A 12,008-nucleotide genomic window follows, 5' to 3' on the forward strand; every position below is an offset into this window, starting at 1 on the left:
GAAATGCATCATTCTGCTTTTCTTAATATTGTTGCCTCACGAGGCTTTAGTGTGGGTGTGTGTGTGTGTGTGTGTGTGTGTTTCTCATTTTCAGGGTTGGTGGTAGTTAACTATGTGATAATACATTATTATAGTCTTAAATTCTTAAACCAACTGCTTATAGCATAAAATTTAAATTTAAATACTCTTCATGGTGACATGCTATAGAAATAATTCTGTATTAATGAGCATGAAATTTTATTTAAAATATAGGATGCAGTCTCATCAGTTACATAAACAGAGGTATGAAGGTAGAAAGACTCTTCAGAGTCACAATTTAATTAGTTTAAAACTTGAAACTAATAGAATATTGAATATCAACTGTAATTAAAAATTTTAAAAAAAATTTTAGTAAGTGTCAAAAAAGATATATAATTATCTGTAATAGTCATGAAGGCATAAATTCAAATATTTTTATTCTAACTCTGACACTACCTACCTGGGTGGCCTTCGGTAGATCAGAAACATTTCTGTGAATTAGTTCCTATTTCTGTAAAAAAAAAAAAAAGTTGCAGTTCCTGTTAAACCATTCAGGAAAAAACTGGGAGAAGAAAGTGAACAACAACAAAAAAAGAGTGCTCACTCACACTCAGCCGGTCTGAGAGAGACAGACAGAACGTGGCCCTGCAGCAGCTTTAAGAGCAGGCTTCTCCAGTTGTGCCACGTAAATGACCCTTCATGGTGTATCTTTTTTACAAGGATCTTGAGCTCCTGGATCTTGAGCTCTCAACCTAATTCTGGAAACCAAACTATGGAACTAGAATACTCCAGACCAAAATTACTGGTACTTTTTACAGTTGTAGAAAAAAATAATTAAATACCTTTAACTAGTCCCTGATCTATTGAACTGTTGCTGAAGGCTAATTATTGATTTGATACATACTGTATTTTTTTAAATATATTTTTATTTCAGAGAGGAAAGGAGAGGGAGAGAGAAATAGAAACATCAGTGATGCGAGAGAATCATTGATCAGCTGCCTCCAACACACCCCCACCAGGGATGGAGCCTGCAACCGAGGCATGTGCCCTGACTGGGAAGCAAACTGTAAACTAGTTTATAGGTCAGTGCTCAACCACTGAGCCACACCAGCTGGGCCACACTGTATCTTTAAAGTACTTATTTTAAAAAAAAAAGTTTTACTTTTTTTTCTTCTAACAGAATTAGTCTTCATCTTGAAAAATGGCCCATGAGTAAAATACTCAATCAGAGCATAATTTTATTGACTTTGCTCTTGCAAAATAATTTTGTAGACTAGTTATTCTGCAGAATATGTCCTTTATCACTTCTTCTTATTCTTTTTCTCACCTGAGGATATGTGTTTGTTGATTTGAGAGAAAAACAGACAGAGAGAGAAAAAGGAAGAATTGGAAGGAGAGGGAGAGGGAGAGGGAGAGGGAGAGGGAGAGGGAGAGAAAAAGTAGAGAGAAACGTAGATTGGTTGCCTCCCTTACATGCCCCTACCGGGGATTGAACCTGCAACCTGGGTATGTGCTCTGACCAGGAATTGAACCTGAGACCTTTTGGTGTACAGGACATGCTCCAGCCAACTGAGCCACACCAGCCAAAGCCTTTTCTTTGTTCTTTTTTTTTCTTCTTTAAACTGATTTTAGCATAACAGTAAAGAAACCTTTGAAATCTGAACACACTCTCATAAATACAAAAGTTATAAACCAAGAAATACAAACTGTTTGAAGAAAGACATTCCCATATTATTGTCATTTTATTATTTTTAAAAATTTTCTTTATTGATTAAGGTGTTACATATGTATTCTGTCACTTTAAATTGCTTAGCTGATGATAAGAACAAGAATTATAATATGGATCAGATCAATTTTCAATATAAGTAGTAGTTTCCCTTGTTTTATGTGTGTAATCTTTGTTGTGCTTAGTTGTTTTCTTTCTTATCTCAAAAGAACCCACTTGCTGCATTTCATATTTCTATTTGTGGATATAACTTGTCTATTCCAAAAACAACTTGAGGTGGCTTATAATAAAATCAAAGTTAAAATAAAACCAAAATCTATTAGTCCAAATTTAAAACAACCTCTATTTGGTTTGCATTACATTGCAACCTTTGGATCCTTTCTTGTTAGAAGTATAAAGTTTTCTACTTTAAATTTACTCTTTTAATATTTGCCTTTAGGTCGTTAATTGTTCACAGTGCTTTGAATGATTTCTAATGCATTATTAGTCAGACTACTGATGTTTAGATCCCAGCTCCTGCACTTGTTAGTGTCAAAGGTAAACTAGGTGGACACCAAAATGGTAAAGGCAGACTTCTTCAATGTTAACTATTGCAATAGGGAAGAAATGTGAACTGAACTCAGCTTTGCTGACACAAACGACAGGAGACCTTTTAAAGGCTGGATGTGTTAAGAGATAGAGACTAAGGGGTGATGAGGTAATTGGTCCATGTGACTTGGCACTTAACCAGAGGAATGACAAACTTGTCCTATCTTTCTGAGAGGAAGCAGCAATGTAAGTTAGAACAAAGCATTCAGTGGCTGAGAATCAGCAGAAGTACTTCTTTAAGTGTGAGAAAACAGTTCCAGGTGGTAGAAGCTTTAGATTGCAAAGAGACAGAGAAAAGATTAGTTGCCAGCTTCCTTAAGTAACTGCACTAATAAGAAGGGTGTTCAGAAGCCTATCTGCCTATTGTCAGGTTTTGGTTAGAACAAATTGAAATTACTTAATCATGGCTTACCTCATCTCTAAAATGGGTATAACAATATTACCTATATCATAAGATTGTGTTTTAAGGAATAAAAGAATTAATACAGGTAAAGTGCTTAGAACAGTAGTGGCACATACTATGCACTCAACATTGTCATTCTTAGTATATCTACAGTGGAGTTCATAATACTGCATATCTGTCATTTGGATTGTTTTATTTATTAAATGATATAATACAAATAAATCATTGAGAACAATGCCTGGCACATTATAAGAATTCAATAATTGTTCGCTAGAAATAGTAATGGTAACAATAGCAGCTGTAGTAGCCACAAAATATCTTGCAGTAGTTATTTATTCATGGCCAAGGGTGAGCACATAGAAAAGAATCTGAGCTTATTCTTTTGTTATTGTTGTTAGAACAGAGTAGGGATATTTTGTAAATTAGTAACTCAGAGGTTGGAAAATATTTATGAGCAATCTTGTACATGACTGTGAGATCTTTGAACATTATTTTGCCTGTATATTTTATGGGTTTTAGATACACAGTTCACATCTCCTGTATTTATGTGGCTTAACCTCCTTACTGTGAAACTTCAATATTTCCCAGTACATTTCCTTCTTAGCAAAATAATAGTGAATTGAAATAATTATGAAGTCTTTTAAGAAATGAAACAGTTTGTTCAGTTGAGAAACAAAATGGCATATACAAAAGTAGAAATGAAGACTGAGTCATATTTCTATAATCAAATTATGATATGTTTGCTTGATGTGTATTTGAACCTCCTTGACTCCCAACACAGGGGGAAAAATAAGAGATACAATTCTGCAATCTTTTGGTGCTAACCAGTAGGTTTAGAGAAACCCAAATTATATCTATTCATGTTGTGTAGTCTCTTGATCCAGCACATTGCAGTGATAATCCATGAAGTATGAATTATTAAATGAGTTGTCTATATTTATATTTGGTATATTAGCAACCATAGCACATACTTCACTGAATATGGATTTCCGTTAAGGAAGAGGAATGCATAGATCAAAAGAAGCTCATTCTCCTTAAATTGCAATTTTTATCACTAAAAATTCTTGATGTTAATACATTTGATAGCAGGAAAGTAGCCATTTAGATAAAAGACCAATAACTAGAAAAGAAAGAATAATTGAATTAATATCGATTCCTTTAATAAACTACATAAAATGTTTAAAATAAGGAAAAAAACACAAATATGATATATTTTAACACCAACTTTTACTCATTGTACTTTTCTAGTTAACATTTGGAACATTGTAAACTGAATCAGAAAATTAAATCCTTAATTTTTCAAATAGCAAATATGTTCAAAACCAATTTTCTACCGTTTTAAAATCAGATGCATTAATGAATTGTATCACTCTTCATATAAGCATCTAAAATGTTGCCTTTTAACTGCAACATACTAGAAATATTGCTCATGATAATTGGTTTTATAAATAGGATTTGAAGAGTCTTAGTAAAACTTTTAGACTACCTAAGTTCTACAATTAGTCCCTTCACGAACCCGGCACCCAATGTGTGGCAGGCAGCTTCACCTGTCATATAGCCTATGCTTTGACTAGTTGTTTTTTCTTACTCACTAGCAGCAATTTAATTTGAATTTTGTCTTTCTTTCTTTAATAGTCTGATACATACTTCTGCATGTCAATGCGTTTGCCAACGGATGAGGAAGCCTTCGTGAGTAAGTAATAATTGGATGGGGTAGTGGTTGGCAGTTGAAGGGAGGGCAAGCTCTTTGAAATCAGTGAAAGGTCCTCTTTGATGGTTATGAGCGTATTAATCTTTTACTGTCAGTTTCTAAAATGCATTTATCATGCCTAATGTGGAAACCAACTAGCGAGAGCCACTGAGAGATAGGATTACAAACTGTATCTGGAGAGATGCATGAGTAATAGTAGTTAAGCAGTTGCATGCAGATGTCAATGGCTGCCAATACCATATGGTCCCATTTGTATTGTATTGACTTTCTGTCTGTGGCTGGATGCTTAATTCTGCTTCACTCAACAGACTGTTTATTTACTTGCTGGGTCATGCTGTAAATCGAATGCACTTAGAATCAACATTGGAGGATGTAATATTTTACCTGTTAGACAGGTAAATGGATAGGAAGGAAGGAAGAAAGGAGAGTCTGAAAGAAGAGAAGGAGGGTTGTGGGAGGACGGAAGCAATGTTGTTCTTGTTGTCTGTATTACAGAATAAGAGCACTCGTAAATGACAAGCCCTTCCCTAACTGGATCTTCACATCAGATAGGAAAATGACAAAGCGCCATCTGTTTTCATCTAGGTTGTTTTAATTTAGACCTGCCTTATGGCAGACTCTTAACTGTTTAGGGAAGAAGTGTGGTTGGCAAATTATTCATGGATTTGCTTTTTCCTCCTACTTCACTTTCCTGTTTGAAGTGTTGATTTTGGAAAAAAAGTGATGATAATGAGAGTTGTACTTCGGTCCCTTAAAACTAATCTTCAAGTGGGCTGTCTGAAACAGCTATTATTTGGATTGTACAATGTGTACAGGAGCCTCGGAGCCAGCTGAGGATGAATTTCCATGAGCTGCTCCCCATGGGAATATACACTGTAGACCTGTACAAGGCCAGAGCAATGTGCCTTTATTTTCCCCCCACATACTTTGGTGGTGATCACAAAGGAAAATACACCTGTAACAAACTCTCTAAACAGAATATCCTCCATGGTTAATAGCTAAAGATTAAAATCAGACCTTAGAAAGTTGAAGGAAGTTGACCATTGCCTGATTGTTTTTATTCTGTATAATAATTAAACATCACCAAGAAAAAAGTCAGGACAATGTTCCCAGATCCTGAATTTTAACTCTAGAGACAGAAAAATAATTTAGATTCCTAATTGTAGAATGCTGTGCAACACCAAATGTGATTTAGGTATAAATAATTAAAATGTTAGCATTAAAAATCACCTCAATTTCATAGCCATGTATTTGGCAGTGTTAGAAAATAATAATATATAATAATAAAAGTGTAATATGCTAATTAGACCGGGCAGCTACCTTCTGAATGTCCCTCCAGATGAAGCTGTGGCTAACAGGGCCAAGGCAACTGCCACTGCTGTGAGGGCCAAGCCCCTTGCACGAATTTCATGCATCGGGCCTCTAGTTGCTCATAAAAAGAATTTTACATGAAGGGTTTTTTTTTTCCTTATTAATTTTATATTTTCTCTGTGCAAGTTCAGAGATAGTCTTGTTTCCTCCTGTTTCACACTTGCTTTGAACAAAGGCCACTCTGCACATCTGTGTTAACATGAAGGTCATGTTTCACAACAGGACTACAGGTCTCACATTAATACTGGTTACTGGTTTGTTTCTGGAGGTTAGTGGTAGTGTATGATTTCAGAGCTGGGGACTATAAAGACTATAAATATATATCCTGGAATGTGTTACTGATCTCTTAATAAAAATGTGTTTGCTTTTACATAATTTAAAGTTGAAAAGTACAAGAAAATATATTCAGTCAAGAAAAATATTCACAGGAGACACATAAAGGGCTATAGTAGAATTAGGGTACTAGACATTCCTGCATTTTCTCAGGCAACTCTCTTCTAAGTTTAAACTGTTCCCAGTTCTAAAGTCCTTAAAGGATCTTATATGATTAATCAGTAAATTTAGTATTTCTTCTCTTTATGGTTGGAGGTTTGTATGAATATTAAAGATTTTGTCTCTTTTTCAAAATAGTTGTTTCATTTTCAATGTAAGTCCTTTAATGTACTACCCCAGGTGATTTCTGATTACCATTATTTGCATAATCTAGCAACCTATGTTGGCACCTAAAATAGAAAACCAAAGAGAAATACCACAAATTATTTATATAAGGAAATGTTGTATATGTTATCTCATTAATTCTTAGGATGACCCTGAAGTTAGTCCCATTTTAGAGTTAGAGAAACAGTGACAGGAACATCAGTGTTCTTGATTTAGTTGGGTGTTGGAACAATAGTTTATATGGAATCTGTGTTCATATAATCAGCCCAACACTAGCCAATTTACTGATAGCCTGCCATACACTGTATTTTTAGCCATTTTACCGAAGAGGAAACTGAGTCAGAGAGATTAAGGAACATGCCCAAGCTTTTTGCTAGCTAACCTGCTTGTATGCCATTTAAATACTAACAGGTTTGGGTGCAAGGATAGTGGTACAGGAAAGAAAGAAAAGAAGTTATCAAGTGAGTAGATGGGACTGAAATACAGTAATAGCACATCTCTGTCTTCCTCACATCAAATACAATTATACTTTCATTTCCTCACCTTCACTCCCTACTGGGAACAACTCCAGTAAAATTTGCCCACAGTAAGTAAACCTCATGAAAGAATAAGAACCATCTCCTGAAATAAAACCCAATACATGTGAAATTTTAAAGATTGGCCAAAGGAAAGGGGCTTGCATGTTTAGATTGTATGTTGGGAGCATGATCATACATAACTTTTCCAGACTCCCAAAGTGAAAGTTTGGTAATGGTAACTTGGCTTTTTCATGAATGAAGCCTTTTTTTGTGGGTTGTCCTAAATTCTAGGTTGCAGAATGACTTATTCATTGGAAATGAAGATTGTAAAGACCTATAATACTTGGTTTATTCATTTCTTAGGTCACTTTTATTGCTTTATACCTCCTGCTTTTATTATCTATGCCTTTAAAATGTTTGAATGCCAGCAGGACATGTACCACAGGGTGTGTAGGGACTCAGTAATTGTTTGTGTAATACACGAGTGAACACTGAACAAGTGTTTTGTTTGGCCATTTCTAAGGCAGCATATCGAGTAGTAGCCAATTTACCCTTTTGCCTTAAATTATATCCTTGTTTGAATGTAAAGAAATATGTGATCTTTAAGAAAAGCCACTTGTTCATAAATTCTGCTGTGTGCCAGTTAATGGAGATGTGAGGTGTGACATAAATTCAAGAAAACCACAGCCTGAGAGAATTCTGGAAAGAATGACTACATGTCAAGGCATAGGAAAAGGACTTTTTTCTTTTGCTTTTTAGATTTCTGGGGGGAAATCACAAAAGGAAGAGTACAATTCAGATTGCTTATTAAGATGGTGTTAAAACCCTGGCCAATTTGGCTCAGTGGATCGAATGTCAGCCTGTGGACAGAAGGGTCCCATGTTCAGTTCTGGTCAAGAGCACATGCCTGGGTTGCGGGCTCAATCCCCAGTGTGGTGCATGCAGGAGGCAGCCAATCAATGATTCTCTCTCATCATTGATGTTTCTATCTTTCTCTTCCTCTTCATTCCTCTCTGAAATCAAGAAAAATATATTTTTTAGAAAGATGGTGTTAAAAAACGAAGTTGCATTTGAAAAAAATCATAAATTGGGCTTTATGCTTGTGTGACTAATTAGGTAATTCATTTTAGATAAACATACTTCTTAATTTTGAGAAAATACCAACCATCACAGTTGTCATGAAATTTATATGTGGATATGCCTGTCACATTTACGTATGAGCATACACAACATTTGATGTGTTCATTTACCTGTGTTGAATTATTAAGTGTAAATTAAAGTGGGTGTTTGAGGAAATATTAGAATAAAAATAAGTATAATTTGTATACTTTGAACAAAATCATGGCTCTCCCTAGAACATTGCTTTTGTTTATTGTTTTACTAAGAAGTCCCAGAATTGGGAAGGTCTGATAAAATCTGCATTTGACCACTGAACTGTGAGGCTGTCTAAAAGGTGTTTTACAGACACTCAGAGGAATTGGCTCTGACAGCAGCCCATTCAGCCAAGAAATTTGACTGTCATCATCATTCTCTTGCTTTCCTTCACATGGATGACCAGTAAATAAATGTGTCTTTTCCTTAGTGAATGATGGCAGGTCCCTATCTATCAAAATGCACTATATAATGAGATGGAAGCCATGGGATTTAGAAACAGATGAAATTAATCTAATGATTTATTGCCTTTTGTTTTTGTGGGCTTCTCTCTTGAATGTAGAACAATTCCTATTGCAGTATTACACAGTTATACTTGACTATTTCCAAACGTGGCCTTTCTTAAACAAAGCGCATGTTGAGGTGATGCTGGAATACTTCAAAACTTGCTGGGACAACCTAATTTTGATCATGTTCATGGGTTAGTACATGGTGTGACTATAAGATCAAGGTCTGGCACAGTTATAATGCTCATATATCCACATTTTATGGCTTTGACAGCAGTAAATAAAAATGTGTGTGTGTGTGTGTGTGTGTGTGTGTGTGTGTGTGTGTGTAGATTCCCATCCTCATGCAATCACTCTGTCACCTTTTTGCCTCCACCTAGGATTTTCCTCAGAATGAATAATGTAATTTCTGTCTTCCACATGACCACTGCATACCTTCCAGCAGGCACCCTAGGAAGCTGTTCTAGTTCCATAGCAAAAGCTACGCGGAGAGAGCTGAGGTAGCACAGATAAGACACTCTGTTCTAGGGTCTCTGATTAATAGATGAAACCTAATTTGCCTGGTCATATCGTGAAGGAGAAGCTGCTGCTATGGACCTTGTTTCAGAGTATTTCTAAAATGTCCTCTATCCGTAGGTCAGCCAAATGCCCAAGACCCTCAACAAACCTCAGGGTTTTCTCAACTAATAAAAAGAAGAGGGGAGAGGAGTAGGAACCATTTGATTGTATTTCATATAGCTCAGATTTAGGAAAGTCTTTAATTAGATAAATCTAGGATTATGAAAACATAACTGATGGATGTTAACTAAACTTATCCTGGTGATGATTTTACAAAATATATAAATATCAAATAATGATGTTGTACACCTAAAACAATTATAATGTTATATGTCCAGTATATTAATATATCCTATATAATAAGAGAGGAATATGCTAATTATCTATTACTCTCTGAGGCATAATGACCAACTGCATAGCAACCTGATCACAGATCTGTAGGAGGGTGAGACAGTGAACTACAAGTGAGCGGCAGAGAGCTACAGGACGGGGCAGGGGCAGGGCAGCAAGCAAGCAGGAGATGAAGAGCTACAGGAGGGGGCAGAGCAGCAACTATGAGGGGGGTGGGAGAAGCTATGGGAGGGCAGGGCAGAGAGCTACAGGAGGGCAGCAGCAGCGACCTACTGGTGCACAGATCCATGTGCAGGGCTACTAGTATATATATATATAACATGTGGACATAGTTGTTTTAATGCAGTAATATCAAAATGCCACCATCATCCTACCCCCAGTAAAACTGTCAATTCAACTCAGAAAGCCGGATTTGAATTGGAATTGCTGTGCAAATGTCCTTCAATGGCGAGAGTTTGTGTTGCTTTGACAGTCATGCTGAAGTAGCCCATTCAGCTATTTCATGGGGGAAAGGGGGCAAATTCTCTAATTCATAACTAGTATGAATTTTTCTAGTCGGAGAAAATTTTTATGAGAGAGATAGGCAAGATTTGATCTGGATCAGGGAAGGTCTGCAGAGGGGAGGAGAATACTCCAGCTGCCAATGGTATAAGCAATGAAGGAGCCCTCCAGCCAAGAGTGTGAGCCTCATTCCTTGTTGGCTTCATGGCTGAGGACAAGTTACTGGACCTCTCTCTCCTCAGGCTCATCTGTGGGAGGGAAGAGGGACCTGTTCCTGTGGTTGTTGTGAGAGTAAATGAGCTGGGCATAGGGTAAGCTCTCAGGAAATGTTAGTGATTCTGGCCGTTAAGTGAGATGGGCTGCCTGATGTGAGTGCCGAATGCAGGTTGGCAGCGGTCATGCTAGAAACATGGTGCAATATTATGCATGACCAGGAAAGGCAAGAGGGAGGATATGGATTCGGTTCTGGAGGAAAGTAACAGAGGACTGTTATAGGAGTGACCTCGCAAAAACTGAGCTTAATGGAGCTTCTGCTGTTTCATCTTGCATAGCCTGGCTGACACTGTATTTATTGATTATTTCCTTGGTCCTGGAATATGCCCAAGAAGTTCAGTTTTAAAAGGTATAGCATCTACAAATTTTATTCTTTTTGTGCTAAAATTCCTTTTTTAAATTAGGAGTTCTATTGATATTTTATTTTTTATTATTATTTTAATCCTTATTGTTGAAAGTATTGCAAAGGTCCTACTTTTTACTCATTAACCTCTTCCAGCCCACTCCTGTCCCCTCCCGATCATGGGCTAAAATACTTTTATTTGGAAGTAAGTGTTATTTTATTTCATTTTTAATTTGTGTTAAATTTATAGACTTGCTCAGGTATCTTATTTCTTGGATGATTTGGCAACAGTAGCTTAAAGTCCTTATAAACCATGTTAAGGATGCTTTCTGAATCGTGTATTATTGTCCTTGCTAGTGAGAGTTAATGACCATTTCTCTATTAAATTTTCTGATTAAAATGTTCAAGCCAAAGATCTTTCTGCTTGTGTAGAATTGCTTTATGGGTACACAGGGAGCTGGTAGAGATAATATAATCTGCCAATGCTGTGGGTTTTTAACATGCTGCCCAATGGGCAGTATTGCTGTGAGCTTTACATTTTTCTGAACCTTTTGGCTCAACTGCAAGATGACATACATTAAGGCTGATTATATTCTACACTTAAGTTACAATTTAGAGCATTATCCTCAGTTCCTATGAATGGTTTTTGAAATACAATCTGTATTTTTTGGAAATAAAGACATATTTATATGAGTGATACTAAAATTCGGAGGCCTATTTGTAATTTTTTTCATTATGACAATTTCTTCACATTATTGTTTCTTAAACCTTACACCTCTCTATTCTCTCAATATTGAAACAGCTCTAAAGGATCAACTAACTTTTGCCTTCAGAAACTTTTTTATATATTTATTTTGAGAGAAACCTTGTTTTACTATTTGTCCTATGCGCATAAAAGAGCAAGGCAGTCCAAGTCAACTAAGATGAATTAACTGAATTCTTAGTATGCTCACACTACGCAGTAAATTCAGGCACTAAAAATGTTGATTATAGTCAGAGTCCCCTGTTATTCATCTCTGAAACTTTTCAAAGATACACTTGCCTGTAATGATCTCCGGAGATTTGAATGAAATATTGATGAAGGAAGGGGCAGGGCTGATCTGGCATTGACTCTGGGCACTTGTATTTTGAACAAGGTACTACTCATGCACAAAACCAAGAGTAAAGTACTATTGATGGAAATTGTTTAGTAACATGGAAAAATACCTACAATATGCAAAATAAACTTGGAGAAAAAAAGAAATAGAGTTAACAACAATTTTCTCTAATGATATATTACACAGCAATTCTAAAAGGCCTAAGTTCTGGAGATCCAAACTTGCATCTGCAAAT

General features: G+C 36.1%; 1 protein-coding gene across 12 annotated transcripts in view; it reads left to right on the forward strand.

The window, feature by feature from the left end:
• The window catches only part of PAM (peptidylglycine alpha-amidating monooxygenase), a 240,452-nt gene that overhangs the window by 127,484 nt on the left and 100,960 nt on the right, over positions 1–12,008 (forward strand). For all 12 annotated transcript variants that reach the window (XM_036410914.2, XM_036410915.2, XM_036410916.2 and 9 more), the window contains exon 5: positions 4,371–4,428. In XM_036410914.2, coding sequence (XP_036266807.1) covers positions 4,371–4,428 — 58 coding nt within the window. The remainder of the gene's footprint in view (positions 1–4,370; positions 4,429–12,008) is intronic.

Source organism: Pipistrellus kuhlii, unplaced genomic scaffold (genome assembly GCF_014108245.1).
Source record: "Pipistrellus kuhlii isolate mPipKuh1 unplaced genomic scaffold, mPipKuh1.p scaffold_m20_p_4, whole genome shotgun sequence".
Classification (NCBI taxonomy): Eukaryota; Metazoa; Chordata; class Mammalia; order Chiroptera; family Vespertilionidae; genus Pipistrellus; species Pipistrellus kuhlii.